This window comes from Bufo gargarizans, chromosome 4, assembly GCF_014858855.1.
Source record: "Bufo gargarizans isolate SCDJY-AF-19 chromosome 4, ASM1485885v1, whole genome shotgun sequence".
NCBI lineage: Eukaryota > Metazoa > Chordata > Amphibia > Anura > Bufonidae > Bufo > Bufo gargarizans.
The window spans coordinates 236,581,252-236,607,472 of NC_058083.1; the positions used below are offsets into that span (position 1 = coordinate 236,581,252).

Consider the following 26,221-nt stretch of genomic DNA (forward strand, 5'->3'; position numbering starts at 1 on the left):
TGATAACAGCTGTGTGGTCTGCCTCTATGGTAGCTACGCCACAGCACAGATCATCCTTAACATTAAACCTGCCTAATACTGTATACTATGTGGCTATGCAGACCCATACTCTAAATAAACTTTTTCAGCAATTTTTACTACTGTAATTCTTCTGTGGGATCAGAGCCTCCACTCCCCACAACATCAACGAGCCTTGGATGGTAGTTTACCAGTTGTCATTCCTTGGAACACTATGGTAGGTACTAATCACTAGACACCGGGAACACTACCTAAGACCTGCCATGTTGAAGCTGCTCTTACCCAGTCGTCTAGCCTTCATAATCTAAACCTTGTCAAAGTCACTCAGATTCTTATGCCTGTCTGTTTTTCCTGCCTCCAACACACCAACGTCAAGAACAGACTGTTCACTTGTGACCGAATATATCCCACCTGATGACAAGGTGGTCAACGTTATCCATCTGTTATTCAGTGTATATTCAGTAAATAGTGTTTATAAGAATAAACAAGTTACCTTTTAATTATTTACAGAACTCTTTGATTCAACCAACTAGAAAATTACAAATTTTCATATTACGTGCAATTAAATTTCTCAGAATTAAAGACAGATATTACCATAATTCCGATTCTTTTTTACATTTACAAGCTGCACGTTTTGTGCCAGGTCACCCCACCTTACTACCAGACCTTCACTGAAGTAATATGATGTAATGCTGCTCATCACTGATGGCTACTAGTCATCATGACCACAGCAAAAGAAAAACATCACTGTTCATTTTTATCAAACCAAAGGCAGATGAGATCATAGAACATTTCAGAGGCATCACTGCAACCAGCAAAACAATGATGAATTATTAAGAGGACAATAAGTCCTTGTTCACAAAGGGCAATTCTGATGTCGATTCTCAGGTCATTACGGCATCCGTTTGTAAGCTTTGTAAAGTTTTATTATTGGGTATAGTTATAAAACCACTAAAAAGCCTTTCAAAGCCAAACAACAGGCAACAAAATGGCAGCAAAAAGAATATATGATGCATTCTACAACGCCTGTATTCTTTCCAGAACTGCTAACCCCTTGAGAGGGATCATAGGATTTCACAGAACCTTTCTTTTTAAACCCATTTGTCATCTTATGGGCCTGTTTATTGGATGTAATTAAACTCACTTGTACCACTCTGAAATGACAGGCTAAAGCGGTCAATAATGGCACCATTTTCTATGTAAAGGGGTTGGACACTTTCTGGTTATTGCTCAAATATTAGTTGGTGAGATTATTATATAACACTTACTAATATAGTCTTTGTTGAAATGCTGCACCATTTTATATATTTTACAAGTCATGTTCCCTTGTATACAAAGCCTTTTGTGCTGTCCACACAGAGGTCCTGTCCATAAAATGGCTGCTGATGGAGGGTCATGTGACCAGGCAACTCACCTCCATGTGATGTCTTCTGCATTCACACACATTGCACCTGTATTAAACTTCCAACAGTGCAAGTACAGATGGCAGGTGCAATGTTTTTGAATGGAGGTGAAATCAAATGGAAGTGATCTGCCTGACATGACCCTCCATCAGCAGCCATTTTATGGACAGGACCTCTATGTGGCCATCACAAAAGACTTGTAAACAAGAGAGCATACCTCATGAATTATAGACAATGGTGCAGAATTTCAACAAAGGCTACAATAGTAAGTGCCATATAGTCATCTTACAAATATATTGGTCAACAATGATCAGAAAGTGGCCAAAACCTTTAACAGTTTCCTTAATAATAAGGTAAGCTTAGAAATGATAACAATAACACATACAGTATTTTTACATATGTACATATTACTATATGGATATGTACACCCAATAAAAATAAAATCCATACTAAAAGCCTATTAGAGGGTTCCAGAAATGGCTAAGCTTGTGTCTATTTTAACGGCTTTCCATGGTATTTGGATGCTCACATCCACCATACAAACTTCTAGACATCACTATAGGCTAAAGTAAAGACAGCTATGAATACTGTACTTCTACCATAGGAAAGAGATATTTGCAGATAACTGAACAGATTTTGAGTATAACGTGTAGCAATATTCTAGACTGACCACCAAGCTTATTACCATAGTGGGAACTAATGTCCCATAAACATTGAATGGAATGGAAGTGTGCATACATGGTCATCACTATAGTCACACTCCACCGAAACAGCTTTGTTCTGGTAATAGCTAGGGATTCCAGCATAGGGGCCCCCAGAGATTAAAATTCTGTCACCTATCAAGATGATAATTTATGTTTTTTGTACAATTATCTATTTAAAAAAACGTGGTAAATGAGTACGTAAAGCATTCTAAATCTCGTAATTTGACCATGATTTGCTGACTGCTTTGCTAGAATTAGGAAATATTGCCATCCCGGCCTTTTATATAAAGAGATCGTTCTTGCTAAATGTTACAACAGTTAGGGGTCTGACAACTAGACACTATACTCAGCCGTTTTCTTAACTCCCACAGAGTTTGTATGGAGTGATGATGTGCATGCTCGACTCCAGCTCCATAAAAAGCTTGTCTTCTTCTACTGATGCTGCTAGAGGACACAGGTGACCAGAGTTTCCACTTCTAGCAATCACCGGGATCAGACACTCTAGAATCTAACATTTATCACTTTTCCAATGGATATGTGAAACATTTTTACAGCTGCAATACCTATTTAATATAATTTCATGACACATTCAAGATAATATATAAATCACCAATAAGGTACTAAACCATTTTACCATAAACTCCAGCAACCGAATGGTAAAATTGTCTAGCTTAAGGTATGTTCCAATGTGACAGATTTCTTTTGCAGAAATTTCTTTCACAGGAATCCATCATATAAATTCACTAGCACGTTGTAGTAACAGCCTCATTCAGATGTATGGGACAGATTTCTGCAACAAATTTACTATATGTAACTCTGAGGCCATTTTCACACTTTAGTGTTTGATCACTGATTTCTATCAGTGTCTGTGAGATGTGGGGATTCGCTCTGGTAGTTAGGACTAGAGGATGAGTATAGAGGCAAAGTATACAGTTCTTGAATCAAATAACGATGTTTATTCACACATTGGTGTATAACAAACTGCAGATAAGGTGTACCAAGCAGGTGGCTTGGTGTTTGTTCACACACAAGGAAAGTCCATAAACAATAAAAGTCACCTTTTCTCCTGGGTGTTAATTCACACCCTGTTAGCAGTTCAGCCACATCAAGTCTATAGGCGGCCTGTTCGCCTTTAGAGGGGCCTGAGTCCACCAGCCTGGCTCAAACATTAAATCCCAGCACAGCCCTCAGTTCATAACACACAGACTCCTGATCTCCACTGTCAGAGGGAGGTAAATCCACCACACCTGGCAGTGCTGGCTGGTTTTTATGCCTGGCAAAACCCGGCCTGGAACATGGGGAGTAGTCACCCACCCAGCACTTTAACTACTCCCAGTAAGAGCCGTCCCGGATCAGCTATGACAGCGATGCTAAATCTCACGGTCTCTATTAGCAATAGCTGCTGCTGACACATAAAATACTGGCTCTTACTTCACCGAGGCCAGGAACCTCGGTGACACATACATTCCATCCACGATGATTCTAGGTACCTTCTCACAGAACCAAAACCAGGAGTGGAGCCCACAGAGATAAAATACAATGAAAAGATCTGCGCCTGTTCTCTGTTTTCGACCTGCACTTGGTTTTGGTTCACAATTACTCTTGAGCGAAGCAAGCTTCAGGTGATAGATTAGAAGTTGCTTTGTTAAAAGCTTTGTTTGAATGCTGTACGAAGACCCGTCTCTGGTATTCAAATGTATAGGCTCCGTTGAGGTGAAGAAATTCAGCATTCAATTTTACAACTGAAAAAAACATTTTAAAACCTCAATCCGATGTACCATTCGGTACCAAAGCTGACTTTGGATTGCAGTTTTCAAATAGTATTCAATTTGTCAAATCAAATGCAGAATTTCCTCACCTCACGAGACTTAACGAATTTCACCGTACAGCATTCAAATGGAGGGACAGTGTCAGAAAAGTTGTGTGACCAAAAACATTTGTGCAAATTCTTCTTGCCCTTCTATTGGCTGTGATTTGGTGTTAAAACCAAAGCCAAATCACAGATAAGTCACACGCAAGTCGCAGTTGCACAGAAGGAAAAGCTGCATGCAAATTGCAACCAAAAATCAAACAGTGTTAGATTTTATGTAACTGCTGCATTACAGTTGCGGCATGTTATGTGTCGCTTGATGACCCCATTGACAATCATTAGATGGGATGTCACACAACACATCTCACAGTGTAGTCCCAACCTAACAGTTAACTAAAATATCACCGAAACAAGGTCAGAAAAAACCTTAAAGGATCCAAAATCTGTCCTTTAAAAAATTGTATATTATTCCCATGAACTTTACAGAGCTTTCTGACTTCAAACCTGCACTGGAACAAGTCATAATACGAGAGGCCTAGTTCAATCTTTTACGTAAAAAAATAAAATATTAACTTATTCCACCTCAGCATAGGAATTTGTTAGTATAACTATACGACTGTCGTAGGCAGTATTGAATTACTGTTCACAAAGCCAGCAGTGCCCTCAAGTGTACGTACAATGGCTTTTTTGGAATGCACAAGGACATTGCTCAGTCACAATCCCAGTGTCCCTGCAGGGACTTTCTGTGCTTAAAGGTCTTTACATTTCAGTAAACTGCTTCTTCTACTGATCGTAGAATACCAGGACAAAGTTCAGCTGCTGGGAACTTTTCCTGTGTAACTGTGTGAAGGTCTAAGCCATTGAGATTTACTAGCTTGCAATCGCTTTATTCTTATCTTTGGTAGTTTGCATTAACCATTTCTAGTGCTTCACCTTAGAAAACACTTGGAACAGACATGTGCATAATACAAGATGAGGATTATTGGATGTCATGTGCTCTAGTTACCTGACACGCTGGTGAAGGACTGCAGTGGACCTTCTCATCTTTTGGCACAAGAGGTAAAGATGTAGAATAAGAAGGCCTGGCTATCTCGCCACCTGTGAAGTACCTGGCATACACAACACAACCACTGCTCTTGACTTTTCTCACCCCCTTCACATCACTACTGCACCGTTCTTCAGAAAAACCACTTGTAGGACTTTTCCACTGCGCCTTAACACGGTCAATGGCCGTCAGACTAGAAGTCTTTCTCATATCAGAGGCATCCACATAAGAAAGGAATGGTAATTTATTTGGAATGTTTGGGAAAGAACGTTGTCTGTCTGCAGCAAAGTTTTTGAGGGAAACAACTTCCTTGTGTGCACTCGGCTTAGTGTTTAGATGGTACGATTCATAGTGAAGTGGCACAATCCTGTCCTTCACCACACTTGAGTCACACTTGGGGAACATCTGTCCATCAGTGAGACTTTTGAAGTAAGAACTACCAGACACAAGAAAATCCTCAGGGTTAGATCCATCTTCTTCCTTCTCTGTGACGGCTTCTATGGCTTTAGCTCCATCACAATTCTCTGCCTCTTTCCTTCTGTCACATTTTCTCCTTTTGAAAAACTTCCTGCCTGGAGAATTCTTAGCAGGAGTGAGAGGAGCCTTTGCTGGATCAATGTAGTATTCCTCCTTCTCGGCTCGCACACATCCACATACATTTCCCATTGGTAGGGGAGGCAAATCACATTTCAGTGTACCAGATGGTATTAACAAAGTTATCCCAAATCTTGTGCGCAGAGCTACAAAGTCAGACCAGCATCCTGATTCTTCTCAGAGATCACTCCCTAAGCTCTGCAGTAAGCAGCCATCTTGGAAGCTGAGAAATGCACACGTCATAAATGTCATGGCACTGTGCCCAGTCCAGGCCTGTGTCTCATTAGACGCTGACTTATTTCTGGCCACCAATCCTCTTAGACAAACATATGATTGCCTCTGTGCTAAAGTATGAGGTACGACAAATTAGCTTTCAGAGGCAGGGCACAGAGCAGCATGTGACTGCGATGTGGCAGATGGATTTTACTTTTACTTCACTTCTAACACCCTGTCACACAGCATGACTCATATTAACCTTTGGAACCATTTACCTGGAATTACTAGGAACAAACAAAACCGAAAATGAGGTAAACAGCGCAGTCCTGCCTATAGTTTATGCTGTATGGGGAGAGGGTAACCATCTCCAAATTATGGGGCTGCAATGGTTAAGTAGTTAACAAGGCAGCCGGTAGTCCTGCATAAACTCCATATGATAATAGGCGTGAGAAAACATTAACTCATGCATATTCATTAACACAGGTCATGACGTTACGCAAATCTGACTGAAAATACATAGATGCAGGCGAAAAGAGGGGTATCTAAAGCGATTCCAAATTCTTGTTCACACGATGAAAATGTGCGGCTGAGATTTCTTTCACTGTCCAACTGCAACTATGTATCTGCTGTAACAACTCCGCTCAGATGTATGAAACAGATTTTTAGTCACAGAAATCTCTGCAACGATCTGCTGCATGCAAACATATCATAAGAGGAAATGGGCAATTAAAGGGTTATTCCTATCTCAGCCTTTAAAGGCAATCCATCGTATTGAACTCAGTGTCTGAGATGAATGCCGCATGTTATAAATCAGGAGGAGATGAGCCGATGAATATATAACTTTGTGGGAAAATATTCAGCATAACCTTTATTTCATTCATTTAAAGGGGTTGTCCCATGAAAAATATTCTACAGTTGTCAAACCAGCTCCTGGATCTGAGCACTTTTGTATTTGCATATAATTAAACATTTTGTAGAGCCTCTAAGTTATTCAATAAAATGTGTCTGTATAGCGCCACCTGCTGTTTGTTCTCTCTTATTTCTTTGTCCGGCTCACTGAGATGGCCGCACATGCTCAGTTTCATCCTTCAGCTTTCTCCTGAGCTGTGATAGGGAGAGCTGAGACACGCCTCCTTAGCTGCAGCAGAATAGACACTCCCCTTGAGCTGCCAGATTGATATAAATCTAGCAGAGCAATGACAGGGAACATCTCTGGATTGATGTGAGGTACAGGGCTGGTTGTAGCTTTGTTAGTCAGAGATTGTCATATACTATATCATGTCTGATTTTCTTTTTTACATTAGTAATGGGATAACCGCTTTAAATTCCTGCTCATTCTGGTCTTTGAAGTCAAGGAGGCAGTCCTATCAGTGATTGACAGCTGTCTGTGTATACATGGTCATAGAGGGAAGGCTGTCAATCATTTATACGACCGTCTCCTTGACTTCAAATTACAAGTTATACTGAATCTTTTCCCACAAAACTGTATATCAATCTTCTCAGCTCCTCCTGGTCTATAACATGCTGCCTGTAGATTGTACTTCATTTTCAATGATGATAGGTTAGCTTTTATGGCTGAGAACAGAATAACCCTCATAAGTGGAGGCCAGAGGTGGCCGGAGTGACTGAAACAACTGAGCATGTTTTGGTACGTTTTTGTTCCTTAACTCATATAGCAGAGATGGCAGCTACACAAACAGTGTAGAAAGGCGAGCTACGCTCTTTCTATAACTTAGGAGTTTCCAGTTATAGTCTCAGGTTACAATATTTTCAAGTTACAAGGATCATTACCAAATGAATTAATAATGTAACCACACACAGTCGCTACTATATGTACAGTGTGCTGAGTGTACAGAGTACTGTGAACAAGTTGTGAACAAGTGTGAATGAGTTCCACGGCCCTTTAAAAAAAACTGATCGGCAGGGGTGGGAAGAGTCAGCATCACAATGATCTACTATTGATAGCCTATACTAAGGATATTAAATCCTGGAAAACCCTTTTACCTACCAAGAATGCATCTCATACAGTATGTCCTTGCTACTGATGGCTGGACTTAGCAGCTAGGGCCAGGGCTTGTATTAAAGCAGAAAATCTAAGCTTAAAGACAAAAGCCACCAGCTACGAAACATTGCGAGCTACAGCACTAAGAAGCAGGTTCCAGTGAGAGCAGCACATACCAGCAGCTCTCACTCCTGACCCAATTTGTAAAGGCTGTAACTCTAGATGTAGAGCAGCTAGCACTGTGATCGAGTTTTGATTGTCAGTCTTAAAGACTTGGCTCACATCTCTAGACGCTACAAAACCTAGATATTCCAAGTTAAAGCAGTTATCCCCTACTTCAGCTGGCTGAGATCTCAGACAGCATGGAGGAGGGGAGGAGGGGACATGCTGATAGGCTGCAGGCAGAGAATTAGATCCTCATCTGCATGTACAACTGCACATGATCCCATGGGGAGGGCAACATGGACTTCCCCCATCAATCAGACACATACCTGCTCTATGACTGTCCATACAGGATCTATAAAGTAAAATATACATCTATAGCAATACCCGCTATGAAAAGCAGTAACAGCGATAACAATTATCACCAGAGTCATATCTAATATAGATCTGACAGATAAGAAAATAATTTTATCAGAATGAAAAGACATTGTTGCCATAAATAATCACTTTCAATTAGCACTATTCAGACGCTTTTCAGGAAGGTGTAACACAGCGACGTTTTCTTGCGCTCATATTATGGACACAACACCCGGACCTCCCGCAGTTCATCAGAACCAGAGTTATGGCGCTCTTACTTATTTTCTGACAAACGGAAGGGATGCAGGAGGTTGAGGTATTGCATCCATAATACAGGAGCAAAAGAGCCCCCAATATTGTACCTGCCTGAAAGGGACCTTAGTTATTGCATTACATTAGGTTTAGAAATGTATCATTGTTAATTATGATTACAGTTTGTGGGGGGGGGGGGAATTATATGCTATGCATGAAGGTGGTTGTGCATTAATTATTAGGTTGTATTTTTTGCTCACAAATAATGTAGAATCTGGTAACATGGCAGCTGTTTGCCAAGCACAGTATACATTTTTAACACATTTCTGGGTGACAGCTAAATATAATAGTCTCTGTTGATAAACCTCTGCTTGGATGTGATTTTTATGTGCAAATGTTAGTTTTGATGGATTTTAAAAAAAATCTCCTGTTTGAAGGTGAACCTGGCTGCAATCATCAGTCTGTTGGAGGAAAGATATACGGTAGGTTTTGAGGGTGCACTTACATTTCAAGAAGTGTAATCTCTGTATTTTATTGGTTGTTAGGTTTTTGTTTTGTTTTTTTGTGATTTTTAGCCTTTCTAGTTCTGGTAATTTTATGAAGTGGTATATACACACTGCAAATGTTTTTAGGAGGTGTGGTGCACAGAAATCACACTGTAACCCAATACAATCAATGCATTTGTTAATGAGAAACTACATTTTGCTGCAAAATTGCACTAAAGTGTCTGTGTGTCTAAAGTGCTGACTGCCATTTTGACAATGTGTCAGGTGTCTACTTTCAAAAAATATATATTTTTGCACCTCTGGTAGCCAGCATAATCATTGCAGTTTTGACAAACACCTCTGTCAGTGAAAAAGTTAAAGGGGTTGTCCCAGAATGAAAACGTACCACTAGAGCTGTTCTACTCAACCATCTTTAGCAGTCCTAAAGACTATGGGCCAGATTTATCATTACTCTGACAGCTCACTCCACTTTAACATATGGCTAAAGTCAGTTTTAGCCAAGTCAGATTTAAGATCGGCCCTTTAAGACTGTAATAAATGTAAGCAGCTTTACAAAAGTCGCACATCTTTACAAGAAAGTCACACGTTTTTATGAAAAAGTTGTATGTTCTATTAAAAAGTCTCATAAGATAAGCATGATCCTCACTAAAGGGAAATTGCGACTTTTTTGCGACTTTTTAAATAGTCCCAATAGTAAATCTGTCTAGAGAGTAATTTACATAAGAAAACACGCCCACTTTCAGAAATCTGGCGAGCATAGTGCAGAGCAGAAAAAAGGGGACTTTTTGGGGGACTTTTTCACTCCATTATTCTGACCTGAGCTAATGATAAATCTGTCCCGAAGTGTTTGACTGCCACTCCATTCATAAGGGGGACATGAAGCCCCTGACCTCATGCTCACCACCAATCAGACATTGATCACCTATCCTGTGGGCAGGAGATAAGTTGTCATTTTTTGACAACCCATTTAATAATACTGTATTTCAGTTAAAAAAATATCTTGCAAAGACAACGAAAATACCAGAGTGCTAGTCACATTACTGGCAGAACTGGTGTGAAACTCTATAGGCAGAATCAATCATTATTTAGGAAACCACTTAATGGTGACACACGCACGCTGAAGGTGACGTCTAATTTTAGTGCCCAGTCCATACATTAGACTGTAGAGAACAGGTGGCTTCTATTTAAGGAAGTCGGTCTTATTACTGACTTTGGGAACCAGTAATCAGATCTCAAGTGGAATATACATTACATTTAACTTGTCATTGTAAATAGGCCTGGCAGAGCAAAAAGAATTTCTACACATCATCCTCACACATGAAGAATTGTGTGGGAGATGCTCATTTTCAGAAAAAAATGTTACAGCACATATGGCTTCAATGATTCTGATTATGTTTTTATATGTTGGGCTGGGGGCTTCAGCTGGGGGGACTGATCTGAGGCTGAGTGGGACTGGGGGGTCTGATCTGAGTCTGATTGGGGCTGGGGGGTCTAATCATCTAAGGCTAATGGAGGTTGGGTGGGCCTGATGAGAGGCCGATCTGAGGCTAATAGAGGCTGGGGAATCTGATGGGAGGCTAATGGGGGCTGGAGGATCTGATGGGAGGCTTATGGAGGCTGGGGGTCTGATTTCGGGGTCTGATCTGAGGTCTTATGAATAATAGGGGTCTAACTTGATAGTCTGATGAGGATTAGGAGTCTGATGAGGGTCTGATCTGAGGTCTGGTGAAGAATAGGGGTCTGATTTGAGGGTCTGCTCTGAGGTCTGATGGAAAATATTTTTTTTCTTATTGTTCTCCTCCAAATCCAAGGAGCGTCATATAGTCCGGTGCATCTTATAGTCCGAAAATGAGGTATTTATTGATGCTCTATTAGAACTGGTGTTCAATATCATATAGGTGAGGATCCAACTCACAAGACTCCTGTCAGTCAGCTGCAATATGCCGACATGGCCAATGCAGAGCGTAGGCAGCTGTGTAGTTCCGGTGCCTGGTCCTGGCTCCACAGTCAGACAGTGGGAGTCATACCCCTGTCAATCTAATATTGATAAGCCATCCTAAGAATAGGCCATCAGTGCATAGTGTATATTTGTGCACAGTAAAATTTTTATACATTATAATGTATAATTGGTAAAAGTATAATTTATGCACAGGATATGATATTGTTTGGATTTTACAAGGGTGCATGAAGGATCCATGGGCCTTATAGCAAAACTCGGAATGGAGCTTCACTCCAACATGACCAATTTTTGTAGCAAACTCAGAACATGGGAAGTTTCTGGTTGTCTTGGTTTCCCTAATGCACAGGGATAATGCACACAATGATGTCACAATAGTGGAATAATGCACACAGTTACAGCACACACATAACGTGCACAACGATGTCAGAGTCCAGTGATATCAAAATAGTATCACACTATGCATGGTGATATACAGAAATAAGGCACAATGTAATGCATGCTTCCATTGAGCATAGATATCACTAACTGTCCACACTGTATGCCTGTGTGGAGAAGTGTCCCCTTGGATGGGCCCCATGCCAGCTGCTAAGCCTGCTATCCTGGTATTTACAGTTTAACTCAGGATGGATCAGGACTCACAGCCTGTCCTGAAGGGGTTTGTCTCAATTTAGCAAATGGCATTTATCATGTATGTAAAGTTAACACAAGGCACTCACTAATGTATTGTGAGTATCCATATTGCATCCTTTGCTGGCTTGATTCATTTTTCCATTACATTATACACTGCTTGTTTACAGGGGTTTTACGACCACCCTGCAATCCAGCATCTGTGGCCGTGCTTGTACACAATAGAAAAAAGCATTGGCCTCTCTGGTGGCCAGGACCATGGGAGCATGCATGTGCAGCAGCTCTCCTCCTGGTCACTTGTATCTGCGCTGCAGGGTGGTCGTAACCCCTGGAAATGAGCAGTGTATAATGTGATGGAAAAATGAATCCAGCCAGCAAAGGAGGCGATATGGACAATTACAATACATTAGTAAGTGCCTTGTATTAACTTTCTCTACGTGATAAATGCCATTTGCTGAACTAAGACAACCCCTTTAAGTGTACTTAGGGGGCGAGGTCTGCCTCTATTGGAGGTATGTCACTTTATGGAAGGAAAGTGCCAGAACACACAAAGTACCTCAGCTTGATTTGTATGGTGTGCCCATGCTGATTTTCCACTGCCAAAAGCCTTTATAATGGGCACATGAGAATCATGGAGTAATGGAAGAAGGCGGCCTGGTCTGAGAAATCATTTTTTCTGATAGTTGGGTACATGTGTGACACTTACCTGCGGAAGAGATGGCATCAGGATGCAAGCCAATAGAAACAATGTGATGCTCTGGGCAATGTTCAGATGGCATTTATGAGAATGTTACAGATATTGTTGCAGACCAAGTCCGCCTTTTCCCGGAAACGTTATTCCCTAATGGCAGTGGCCGCCTTCAGAAGGGTAATGCACCCTGCGTCACTGAAAAAACTGTCCTGGAATGATTTGTAGAACATGACAAATGAGTTCAAGGTGAGAACAACGGTGGGATGCACGGGGGCCCACATCACAACGTACCGGACTTAAAGGGAACTTAGCACCATATTATTTCATTAGCTGTATCACAAATTCCAAACTCTGCAGCAGGTGAAGCTGTTATGGTCTCCATAATCCTTGGTAGTATGTTGTTCTAACCCTCTCCTTTCCAGAGAGCACAGCTTAGAGGGAACCCTGCCTGTGAGGAGATTCCCGCTCCCTCCTTACAGACCGCTATGTTTGATTGACAGGTCCCTCCCTATGCACAAATAGAGAGACCTGTCATTCTAGAGGAGACCCACCCAAAAGATTATTTTCCCATTCCAAGCTCATTTTCAAATTAGGTTTTCTCTGAAGTGTTGTACTCATGGATTTCACGCTGCCTGTGGTTTGGAAAGCATCCCAAATATTTAAAGGGAGTCTGTCACCACATTTGAGCATATTAGACTGATCAAATAGCGTTATATGTGCCACCGAGAACTTAAAAACGGTACCTTTGTTGTTTCTAATGGAGTTTTCTTTCAGCCAAAAATGAACTTTTAAGATTCTGTAAATGCGCCCTCTCAAGTGCCCAGGGCGGCGTCTCAATCGTCCGAGCCCCAGGCAGCACCTCCTCAACGGCTCATAACCCCGCCCTCCGTGTGCCTCTGCTCGCCCGTTTACTCTCCTCCTCTCTCGTTTTCCACTGCGGCTGCGCGGTCAAATTCGTAGCAGGTGCAGTGGAAAGGAGAGAGGAGGAGAGTGGGCGGGCAGAGGCACACGGAGGGCGGGTTATGAGCCGTTGAGGAGGTGCTGCCTGAGGCTCGGACGACTGAGACGCCGCCCTGGGCACTTGAGAGGGCGCATTTACAGAATCTTAAAAGTTCATGTTCATGTGCTATATTATGACTGATTTTCTTTTTTTACATCAATCATGAAATAACCCCTTTAAGGCAGATTTACAAGTCCTAGGGACTTCAACATTCTATTAATTTCCTTTCATGATGTACTGTTATATCATACTAATATATGTTTTGCATTACTGTACACCATAATTAATAAAACATTACTGATTCGGATCTACAAAGCAATAGGGATATGTGTATAAGACTGCAGGCAAATTTATGGTAGACTCGCTTCTTGCAATCTCTTATATGAGCTCCTTAGCTCCGGGGGAATAAACTGTAGCACTTAGCTACTGGCTTGAAATATGCACATAATATACAGAGCCAACTGTGTGTGTTTCTACATGTCAAGGCACAATCTAATTAAAATCCTAAACTCAATACAAACACAATAAAAACACAAATCTAAAGAAGTCATTCAGGTGCCAACCCAGAGAATCCATAGTGAGAGAGGAGTTTGCACTGACATCTCATCAAAACATGGTCAAACTAAGTGGGAACGATCTTCAGACCACAGAATGAACACTGAATTAAGAAAACATTGGGTGCATATCCTGGCAGCATGCGCACAGCACACAGACCCACACCACTATCCAAAGGTCCATGCGGGGAGACGTAGGACATGCACTACTCTGGTCCGTGTCTCACAGAACACAGACCTGGAAGTCACTGGAGACAAATGTCTTCTGAGATCTTTAGATCTGTGTCCTAATTGAACATAAGGAGCTCACTGCATATTAAAAATCACCCATGTTAGCGCAGTGGAAAAACGGAGATGTGATTTGCACCATTGTCTTCTATGGCCATATGCCAAAAAATACAGTCATCTGAATCAGGCCTAAAGGAAAAGTAAATGCAAGTAGATTGAGTTTTTCTTAAATGGGATGTCTGAGTGTATTTTTTATTTTACCAAAGTGATGCGGAGGCCTGGTAAAATAATAAGTTAAATACCTTCCCTTCCTGCACCCACCCAACATAGCGCCACTACCGTAATCTTCCCAGGCTGCAGCGAATGATGTTTATTTGCTGCAGAGTAGACTTTCCATATACCGCTGCAGCCAATCATTGGCCTCAACAGTGTATGGCGCAGCCTTAAGTTTCTTAATTATTTTATCAGCCCCACAACCACAAACCCCCACTTTGGTAAAATAAAAAACCTTTAACTGCAACATGTCCTATTAATTGTGAGAATTGCTGTAAAATCCACATGATCCGTCACCTTATTAAATCTGTCTGAATAAAGCTCATTAATAAAGGTAATTTCTTTAGCCATAGTCCCCTACTTAAAGAGGTTGTCTCTACGTCTTTAAATGGAAACCAATGTGGCCAGTGCAGGATGAGCTGGGCCCATTAGATACAGTACATACATTAAGGCAGGCAGACAGGACCACCTTCATGTGACAACAAAACAGTATTGTGCTTAGACACTGTTTCCTATAACTTTTTAGTGTCCGTTATTTTGTCCTTGGTAAGGTCATGTATGTCTATGAAACTGTATCTCTGCTCCTGCTAATCTTCTTATATGACTTTGCCCAGGTCTCCCAAGTATCAATTACCAGTCAGTAGCATCTGCCAAGGTCATAGCATGTGACTGACCAGCATTTTAACACCCCCTTTCAGGTAAGGCTACTTTCACACTAGCGTTAATATTTTCCGGTATTGAGATTTGTCATAGGGGCTCAATACCAGAAAAAAACACTTCCGTTTTGTCCCCAATCATTGTCAATAGGGAGAAAACGTAACTGAACAGAACGGAATGCTCCAAAATGCATTCCGTTCCATTTGGTTGCTTTCTCATACCGAAGAGCAAACCGCAGCACGCTTAGGCTTTAAAATAGTATTCACATACTATTTTAAAGCCAAAATTTCTTATGATCTATCACTGGTCGTGACGACAGACTTGTGAATTTTCTAATCATTGGATGGTTTTAACAGTCAGTTAGAATAGTGAAAGATCTTCAGGGTTGGAACTACAGATCTTCTCCAGACATTTGTGCCCAATATGTTAGATTGATAATGTTTCAGGATTTTGAAGGGGATGCCATGCCTTAAAGGGCTTCTGTCACCCCACTAAATCGTTTTTTTTTTTTTGTTTACTTATAATCCCTATAGTGCGATTTCTGCATACATAAGCTAAATAATCATTTCTGTTCAGTAGAATTGGTTAAAAACTTAATTTTAAAATATGCAAATTACCTTGCTACCAGCAAGTAGGGCGGCTTCTTGCTGGTAGCAGCCACATCCTCCAATCCCAAAGACGCCCCCTCCGCATGTTGATTGACAGGGCCAGGGAACGTTGTTTCAAAATATCGCGCCTGCGCCGTACCTGTCTTCAATCGGCGCAGGCGCACTGAGAGGCGGCCGCTCGCTCGGCCGCTCCATCCTCAATGCGCCGATGACGTCACATCTACACCCGGCGCAGGCGCATTGAGGATGGAGCGGCCGAGCGAGCGGCCGCCTCTCAGTGCGCCTGCGCCGATTGAAGACAGGTACGGCGCAGGGGCGATATTTTGAATTCAAACAGGGCCAGCAGAGAACGATCCCGTTCCCTGGCCCTGTCAATCAACATGCGGAGGGGGCGTCTTTAGGATCGGAGGATGCGGCTGCTACCAGCAAGTAGCCACCCTACTTGCTGGTAGCAAGGTAATTTGCATATTTTAAAATTACGTTTTTAACAAATTCTACTGAACAGAAATGATTATTTAGCTAATGTATGCAGAAATCGTACTATAGGGATTATAAGTAAACAAAAAAAAAAAAAAACGATTTAGTGGGGTGACAGAAGCCCTTTAAATATTGATGACAGAGGTCATCAGTATCAGATCAATGAGGGTCTGGCTCTCAGGACCCCCACTGATCACCTGACAGAGGAAGAAGTAGCACACTGGAACTAGCACAGCTTTGTACACTGTGTAGTGTCTGGGTAAGGTTCTGCAAGCTCAGTCCTGTTCCAGTGCATAGGAGTACATTAGACAATCCACAGAGCTCTGCCACGGCTCCCTCTATCAGCTGACGGATGAGGGTGCTGGGAGACGAACCCCCACCAATCTTTTATGGAGCTTTTCTTAAAAAGATCTCCTTACATCTGTCACATAGAGGATGTCTGGCTTTGAGGGGTGTACTGGCTCCATCCATTGCCATGTGCATAAGGCCTAAAGGCAAATGGAAAGGAGATTGTAGCACCTAGTAAATGAGAAAAGAAAAATAGTAAAAACCCTAAAATGCGCACATGCGAGATTTCTGAGGCTTCTCACTGCTTCCTCCTGACTTTCCAAGATCTTGGACCTTTTATACACAGAGCCACAATTCTGTCCCCTCCTCATTGTGGGAGGGAGCTATAGCGGGTGGTTACAAGTACACAGTATTAACATGCATATGGTTTACCTGGTGGGATATTTTTTTTAATGCTTATCAAAAGGTAACTAGAATGGTGACTGTAAAGGATGCAGCTTGGCTTGGAGACAACACAAGAATTTATTACAAATATAGTGATTCTCCTATGTCTAAAGAAATTGATCAAGAAGTAACAAGAAGAGGCCTTGGAGCATGCCCGGTGGGATCGTCATACGTAAAAGTTTTCTAGGAAACAGGTGCAATGCTAGAGAAAAATGCAGGCAAGCTGTCAGTGAATTCTGGCAGACTCGGCACATTAAGACATGTAATAAAGTCCCTGAACTTGACCAAGATATTTAGAGAATTTAGAACTTGCGAATGTAAACTGAACAGCTTGATGTGTAAGCTGATTTTCTAGCAATTAATAATTCCGGGGGTTCTCCACAGTGCTATAAATAAAGCTGATTAGAACCTACTTGTACCCATGCCATGTAATAAGTGAGATTTCGGGGGAAAGAAAAATTGATGTAGTTGCCCAGAGTAACCAATCAGATAACAGCTTATTTAAAAAAGGGCCCTTAAGAAATACTAGAGGTTGCATGGTTCCTATGGACAATCTCTCAACTTTTTCTGAGTACCATTTGTAATTGATCTGCCCTGGTGTGTGCAGGATCTGTTTTCAGTGCTTGTTTCAGTGACTTTAATGTAAAAAAATCAAGACAACTGCTTTAAAGGCGGGATCCCCCTCCCCTGATCTGCTGTTGGAAGAGGCCGCGGCACTCACTTCTCACGTTCATCAGCCACATGGTCCAGGTCAGTGATGGCGAACCTTTTAGAGACGGAGTGCCCAAACTGCAACCCAAAACACTTATTTATTGCAAAGTGCCAACACAGCAATTTAACCTGAATACTGAAAAATACCGTCCAAGTTAAGCTGTGGGGGCATGGCCCGAGTAAAATGAATGCCCCCTTTGGTGCCCCCTAGTATTACAAAAATGTCCCATTAGGGGCACCCAGTATTAAGAATACCCCAGTAGTGACACCTAGTAATAATAAGGCCCCCATTAGTGGCCCAGTGTTACTAATGCCCCATTAGTGGCCTCCAGTATTAATAATGCCCCATTAGTGGCCCCCAGTATTAATGAGAACCCATTACTGGCCCCAGTATTAAATAATGCCCCATTGGTGGCTCCCAGTATTAATAATGCCCCATTAGTGGCTCCCAGTATTAAAGCCCCCAATTAGTGGCCCCCAGTATTAATAAGGCCCCCATTTGTGGCTGCATGTATTAATGAGGCCCCCATTAAAATTAATGCCCCGATTAGTGCCTCCCTAGTATTATTTTTCATCCATTAGTGGCCCTATTAGATGCCAAAGTATAATTAATGTCCCCTTCCCCACTCTTCTTGTGCAAAAAAGTAAAATAAAATAAATCTCACCTCATCCATTTGATCGCGCTGCGGGGAACACTCGCTGCTCACTGGATGTGCAGGACAGGACCTGCACTACAGAGTGATGACGTCCTGCTGCTTCCAGTCAATGCTGTGAAACGTCATCACGCTGGAGCGCAGATCTTGCCCTGCACATCCAGTGAGCGGTGAATGTTCTCCGCAGAGCGATCAAATGAATGAGGTGAGTGTTATTTATTTAACACAAGCAGAAGAGGGGGCAAAGGCATAAACTAATGAGAATTCCACAATGGAAGAGCTCATTAGAAACAGTACACAAGTGGCAACCCTACCCGCAACCCACACAGAGGGCTCTGAGTGCCCCCTCTGGCATGCGTTCACCACCAATGGTCTAGGTGCAGCTCAGTCCCTTTCAAGTAAATGGGCATGAGCTGCAATACCAGGCACAGCCACTATACAATGTACGGCACTGTGCTCGGAAAGCTGTAAGGAGGCCGCAGAGCTTACTGGAGTGTGGCCGCCTCTTTAAACAGATGATCAGCGGGGGTGCTCGGAGTGGGACCCCCACGATCTTACATTGATGACCTATAGGCCGTCAATATCAAAATCTCAGACAACCCCTTTCATGGCAAAGATATAATTATGGTGAGCCATGGATCGCCAGCTATTTGAATAAAGAATAGACGTGCTGTGTCTGGTCAATGCAGGACGGTCATCCGACAGAAAGGTATGGTTTTAAATGTCTTGGAGGGCACCACACCTCCATAGTAATGGCTTATGTGGCATATACAACCCAAAACTCTCTTTATTAATTCCACTTTCCATTTTTACAGAACGTTAGATAACATGTAGGCAACTTATTAAAGGAATGGAATCGCATGATTAAATAGTTGTGTGTGTAATATTTTTATTAGGTGTAGATCCCAAGGCAAAATGGAAAAGACGAACACAATGAAACATTTGGAGTTCTGAATCCTTAAAAGGAAAAGACTTGGAAGAAAAGCAGGTTATATTCATAGTGTGATTGTCTATTGAAATATCAGACACCATAGGCTCCAGTACTTTTGTGTTCCCTTGAGATGAATACCATACATGACTCTCAATACATACACCAGTCATCACATTAAAACCACCTGCCTAATATTCTGCAGGTCTTCCTCCTGTAGTCAAAATAGGCTTTCTAGTCCATCAAGGCAGGGACTTTTTAATGGAGACTGTCAGCAGTTTTATTGATGCAAACCTGCTGTCAGACATAAGTAGGGGCAGTGATGTAAAAATTAACGCTGAATGCCATGGTCGTAAGTGCACCAAGGCCGGGTCCGCAGGCTGCAGTGCTTCAGGCTTAGTGTCTGAACAGCTCCACAGCCCCTCCTCTCTCCTGTGAGTGACAGCTGTAGTGTCCAACCAGGAGACTACTACAGCTGTCACTCACAGCAGAGAGGAGGGGCTGTGGAGATGTTCGTAGACTGAGTTTGAGGAACTGCAGACAGTGAGCCCCCACCAGTGGACTCCACTGATTAAACGTAGGCATAGAGGTATGTATTACCTTCTGCTCCCTATGTCAGATGCAGGATTTGTATCTACAAAACTACTTACAGATGATGTGATTCATTAAACCAGGCCGCCTTTTAACCACTTGCTCAGTGGTCATGGTCCAGTTATAATGTTCACATACCCATTCCCGTCACTTTAGTGAGTGGACACAGGACAGTACGTGCACTCGGTCCGCTGTCATGCACCGTGTGCTCAGGCACAGTTCTATCCCTTTTTTTCCAGCAGTTTGTGCTTCTGTAGGTCTTCTGTGGAATAGGACCAGAAAAGGCTAGCCTTTCCATCAACAAACCTAGGGAACGCATGACCTTGTCACTCCTTGGACCACTTTTGGCAAGTACTAACTACTGCACACCAGGCAATACCCCATTAGGCCCGCTGTTTTGGAGAATCTCTGACCCAGTCATCTAACCATCCAAATTGGCCCTTGTGGAACTCACTCAGATGCTTACATTTGCCCATTTTGCCACTTCCACCAGGTTCAAGTACTGCTTGTTACCCCTTGACAGATGCAACTGTCACAAGAAAATGTTATGCCCTTCCGCTTTCACCTGTCAGTGATTTGAGGCTGTGTTCACACAATGCATTTTTTGTGGTAAAAGAACACATGACACAAAAAAAATACACCATAAACAAAATGTGTGCTGCCACAGTTCTGCAATGTAGTAATTGCCAACATGGTTTTTACAGGTGAGACATGCTACATAAATGTGTTTCAACTGTAAACGTAGGGGGTCATTTACTATCCAGAAATACACCTATATTAGGGCTCGTTCACACAACCGTGCCAGTTTTTACGGTCCGCAAATTGCAGATCCGCAAAACACGGATGGCACCCGTGTGCCTTCCGCAATTTGATGAACCGAACAGGAGGCCTTTTATAGAAATGCATATTCTTGTCCGCAAAACAGACAAGAATAGGACAGGACTCATAATTTTTGCTGTCCACATCTTTTGCGGACCCATTGAAATGAATGGTTCCATATACGGACCGTATGCGGAATGCAGAAAACGGCCCGTATACGGAACGCAAAATATGTTCGTGTGAACGAGCCCTTATGCATATTTAGGGCTCAGATTGCGGTGCAAAAAAGTTGGCGGGTGAGGGGACCTACAAAATGGTCTAAATGTAGAACATTTTCTAAATGTAAGCCAGCGAAGAAGCTGTCTTACATTTAGGCCTCTTGCACAGGAACGTTGTGTGTCTGTGGCCGTATTGCGGCCCGCATACAGCGGGTCTGCAATACACGGGCACCGACCCGTGTGCACTCCGCATAATGAATGCGGTCCCATTTCCTTGAGGACACGGTAAAACTGAAGCCAATGGTTGACTGCAGCGAAGCGGGTAACCATGCCTATGCAGGACACTCATCAGGGGACACGCGGGAGCAGGACTAGAGGAGTGGGGAGCAGGTAAGTATAAATCTTAAGGCCCCTTTCACACGAGTGTGACAGATTAGGTCCGGATGCGCTCAGGGTGCGTTCAGTGAAACTCGCACTATTTTGCAAGCAAGTTCAGTCAGTTTTGTCTGCGATTGCGTTCAGTTGTTCCGTTTTTTCCACGCGTTTTGATGCATTTTTCACGCGCGTGATAAAAATCTGAAGGTTTACAAACAACATCTCTTAGCAACCATCAGTGAAAAACGCATCGGCACTTGCTTGCGAATGCAATGCGTTTTTCACGCAGCCCCATTCACTTCTATGGGGCCAGGGCTGCGTGAAAAACGCTGAATATAGAACATGCTGTGATTTTTACGCAACGCAGAACTGATGAGTGAAAAACAACGCTCATGTACACAGACCCATTAAAATTAATGGGTCAGGATTCAGTGCGGGTGCTATGCGTTCACGTCACGCATTGCACCCGCGCAGAAAAATCGCTCGTGTGAAAGGGGCTTAACAGTGCGCATGCGCAGGTCGGGAGGTGACCGATGCTTACACGAGATCTCCAAGCCAGAGGAGAAGGACAAAGAAGGACAGGAGGGCGGGCTAGAGGAGTGGAAGGGGAACGGTTATGTTGGCATATCGGAGAGAGGCAACTGTGCTATAACGCCATATAAGTAGATGACAGACTCCCTTTAAGGTGACATTCACATGGCAGTGAAAAATGGCCATGAAAAACAAACACACTGTCAGCTTTCCATGGCCATTTTTCAACCATTGTTGCAGCCATTTTCTGTCCGTTTGTCAGTTTTTAATGGCTGTTTTAACAGCTGTTAAATACGGCCCTAAAAAGGCTGAATTCAATTGTCTTTTTGTTTTTTTAAATCCCAACCCCTGCAGTACCCACTGTATACATAATGTCCCACATAGTGCCCTCTGGACATCAAATACCCCCATAGTGTCTCCAGTATGATTAATACCCCAGTTAGTGGCCCCCAGTATTATGAATTCTCCATTTGTGGCCCCAAGTATTATGAATTCCTAATTAGTGGCCCCCAGTATTATGAATTCCCCATTAGTGGCCCCCAGTATTATGAATTTCCCATTAGTGGCCCCAAGTATTATAAATTCCCCATTAAAGGCCCCAAGTATTATAAATTCCCCATTAGTGGCCCCAAGTATTATAAATTCCCCATTAGTAGCCCCAAGTATTATGAATTCCCCATTAGTGGCCCCCAGTATTATGAATTCCCCATTAGTGGCCCCAAGTATTATGAATTCCCCATTAGTGGCCCCCAGTATTATGAATTCCCCATTAGTGGCCCCCAGTATTATGAATTCTCTATTTGTGGCCCCAAGTTTGATGAATTCCCAATTAGTGGCCCCCAGTAATATGAATTCCCCATTAGTGGCCCCAAGTATTATGAATTTCCCATTAATGGCCCCCAGTATTATGAGTTCCGCATTAGTGGCCCCAAGTATTATGAATTCCCCATTAGTGGCCCCCAGTATTATGAATTCCCCATTAGTGGCCCCCAGTATTCCCCCCTTTGGCCGCCATCCACGTGCAAGGGCACTCACTCTTCTCTTGATGCAACAGGAAAGGACCTGCGCTCCCAGCTTGGTGACTTTATCACGCTGGGAATGTCAGGTCCTGCTGCATCCAGGGTCCCTGCTCGTGCAAATGGATGAGGTATTATTATTAATATTTAAAGGGAACCTGTCACCTGGATTTTGTGTATAGAGCTGAGGTCATGGGCTGCTAGATGGCCACTAGCACATCCGCAATACCCAGTCCCCATAAAAAACGATTTACTACATATGCAAATTAACCTGAGATGAGTCCTGTAGGTGAGATGAGTCAGGGACAGGACTCATCTCAGGTTAATTTGCATATGTATTAAATAGTTTTTTTTACACAATAAAAGCACACAGAGCTATGGGAACTGGGTATTGCGGATGTGTTAGCGGCCATCTAGCAGTCCATGTCCTCAGCTCTATACCCAAAATCCCGGTGATAGGTTCCCTTTAACCCCTGAAAGACCAAATGTGCCCTTTTTAATGCCATCACACAGGTGCACTCTTGTCTGAACGGCTGTTAAAACCCATCCCATTGATTTAGATGGGGTCTGTCTGGCCGTGAACATGTCCTATTTTGGATGGCCGATATCCACTGGCCATTTCCTCATTGACTTCTAAAAAGGGCCGTGTGACACCCGTATTTCACTGTCATGTGAGTGTAGCCTAAGAGGAACTGAAGATTTTAGTTTTTTATTTTTATTTTAGATTTTTTTTAAATGGATACAAATCTAGGTGCAAATGCACGTTTGGATCTATTCACTTATTGGCCCCAACTGGAGACAGATAAAAGGATACTGCAGAGTATATACAGAGTTTTATACAGTATGTAAGGACTGGATTTACCTGTATTAGTTTTGTGCATTTATTGTCTTTAAAATGTATTTTTTCTTATTTGGACATTTTGGGGGCTTCACACCAATTACTAGTTTTCCATATTGTTAAGGTCTCAAGTTACAATGGTCCGGGAACCAATTCATATTTTGAACCAGCTTTGAAACTGTGATCCAGATGGGCTAAAAGCACACACTATTTTAAACACTATGGACAGATGTACGCCTTTACAGATTGTCGGCTGCCCTTTCAATAGAAGTGGAGTTACTGGGACGCTATTGGCATCTATGTATTAAAACGTACAGGCTTGTTGGTATACGGTATATACCAAGATTTTCCTGCCGGTTCTGCCAATACAGCACAAAAACATGATGTAAATTTAGACCAAATCCCAGATATTGCTTTACTGTATAGTAATAACAGAATAATATTTCAGTCTTACACATGTCACAATAGGCATAGTCCTAATCTCCCTATTTACTGAAGCAATGACTACTACTAGAAGAAGACCTTCAGCAATGCTTGCTGGGAGGACTGTTCATGTAGTTGTGTGCCATTATGGAAACAACTCACTGATGCCAAGGAGCATGCAGGATCTCGCAGGACCAAGCCCTGCCCCAGAGGGTGATCTCATCGTAAATCAATGCAGCCACTGCCTCACATCATGCTGATTCAATGCTCTGTGCAGTTTTCAGCTTCTAATGAAAAGGTGTTGCATTCTCCATGATCTCTGCTGCATTAGTTGTGTTAGTTGTGTCAGTAGGCCTGAATGAAAAGGGTTGTCTGGGAATAACTAGTGATGTCCGGTAGTAAGAGATCTGTACTTACCTGCTGCGCGCCGCTCCAGTCCTGCGTGCTAGCTCCTGAATCTCCACCATCCAGTCCCCTGCATGGGCATGGTCACCTGCTCTGCTGCAAGCTTCAGTGGTGATATGCTGCTTGTGGACACGGTTGACTGCAGCGAAGCGGGTAACCATGCCCATGCAGGACACTTATCGGTGGACACACGGGAGCAGGACTAGAGGGGGGGGGGAGCAGGTTAGTATAAATCTTTCAATAGCAGAAGCAGGATATCGCATCACTGAAAGGTTAGTTATTCCTAGACAACCCCTTTAAGGACATACTGTACATAGATTTCCTCATCAGTATAAAATAAGCCAAAGTGAAACCTACGTATTGAAAATAAGACAGTTCACATCTGCCTCGGCTCATCTGTTATTCTGTTTGATTTGAGACCTTGTGCTTCTGTCATTCAATGACGTCAATGTTTAAACAAAAAATGGAAAGCTCCACTCAGTCAGATTTCCGTTATTTTTGGTGGAAATGAAAGCAGAACAGACAGGACTTTTTCCTCCCATCAAAAATAACTGAACCTGATAGAACTCACAGCAACCGGGCACAACTAATGCTTTGTACAAGGCTACATGCACACGAACGCTGTTTGTTTCCTGGTCCGTTCCGTCTTTTTTTGCGGATAGGATGCAGACCCATTAATTTCAATGGATCCGCAAAAAATGCGGACAGCACACCGTGTGCTGTCCGCATTAGTATGTCCGTTCCGTAGTCCCGCAAAAAAATAAAAAATAATAGAACATGTCCTATTCTTGTCCGTTTTAGGCATTGTTACAATGGATCCACAAAAAAAAAAACGGATGGCATACGGATGCCACGCTTTTTTTTTTTTTTTTTGCGGATCTGCAATTTGTGGACCGCAAAACATATACTGTCGTGTGCATGTAGCCTAACCCATTCAAAAGAACTGAAAGAAATCCATGTTTCTGTTCCTCTGACAGAAAAAATCAACGTAGTCAGAAATGAACCCGGCCTAATAAAGTGATCTGTGCGTGACTCTTTTTATAGCAAGTCAACTACAGGTGCCATATAGTACAGTAATCATTGGGCAGCCACAGAGAAAACGGTGGCCATTTTTTTTTATTGTAAAAGCTCTTGGCGCCCGCTAGTTTGGCATACCTTAAATGCGTGTTTCCCCTCCACGATAAAACTTTTATACCATATACATTACAAAATGTGTTTTACTTCTGCAAAGTACCAACAATGCTGAGAAGAGTTATACTGCAAGGTGACACTTGTTTCCAGGACACCTTTGCTCACACTTTTTCCCTCAGACTTTCTCCTGACAGGACAGACATACTAAATGCTCACTCAACTAGATCAAGCTCCCTGATTGGCCACACATCGCTCCTCTGTTTTCCTAAGCTGAAAGTAGGGGCCAGTGCTGTATCTCAGGGATTTGCATTCCTAGGAATCAGCTTCTCTATTATGAGGGATCTGTTCTCACTCTTCGTAACAACTTGTCAAAAGGTCTCCATTTTTGCCCTCCTCCCATTTATTTACTGGTCATCAAAATTTAGGGGGAGATTTATCATGACCGTCATTTTCAATGCCAGTCTCGATATCTCCTGTACTGACGGGGGATGTAGAGATGATAAATCTCACAGGGGTTGGTTTCATCAATCTATGTAATCCTCTGCAAGCTAAACAGAAGAAATCTCACATATCCTAGACTCCTAATACTGTATATGGACAGGAGGTGTCTTCATTAGAAACCCCTTTAAGTAGTTATAATAAAGCCACCAGACAAAATATGTTCACCTTGTCTTTCACAGAAACATAGAAGATTGATGGCAGAAGA

General features: G+C 42.5%; 1 protein-coding gene and 1 long non-coding RNA gene across 15 annotated transcripts in view; one reads left to right on the forward strand and one right to left on the reverse strand.

Annotated features, from left to right (window-relative positions):
* DST (dystonin) overlaps window positions 1-26,221 on the reverse strand; it is a 566,706-nt gene that overhangs the window by 292,562 nt on the left and 247,923 nt on the right. The window contains exon 1 of one of the 14 annotated variants that reach the window (XM_044290840.1): window positions 4,942-5,795. The exons of the other annotated variants lie outside the window; for them this stretch is intronic. Within the exon in view, the coding sequence (XP_044146775.1) occupies window positions 4,942-5,646 (705 nt within the window). The 5' untranslated portion in view covers window positions 5,647-5,795. Of the gene's footprint in view, window positions 1-4,941; window positions 5,796-26,221 lie in introns of those variants that run through there. 14 annotated transcript variants of the gene reach the window in all.
* Window positions 6,029-15,101, forward strand: LOC122935093. Its single transcript, XR_006388778.1, has 3 exons — window positions 6,029-6,101; window positions 9,001-9,045; window positions 15,017-15,101. It is a non-coding gene; the product is annotated as an uncharacterized LOC122935093 (long non-coding RNA).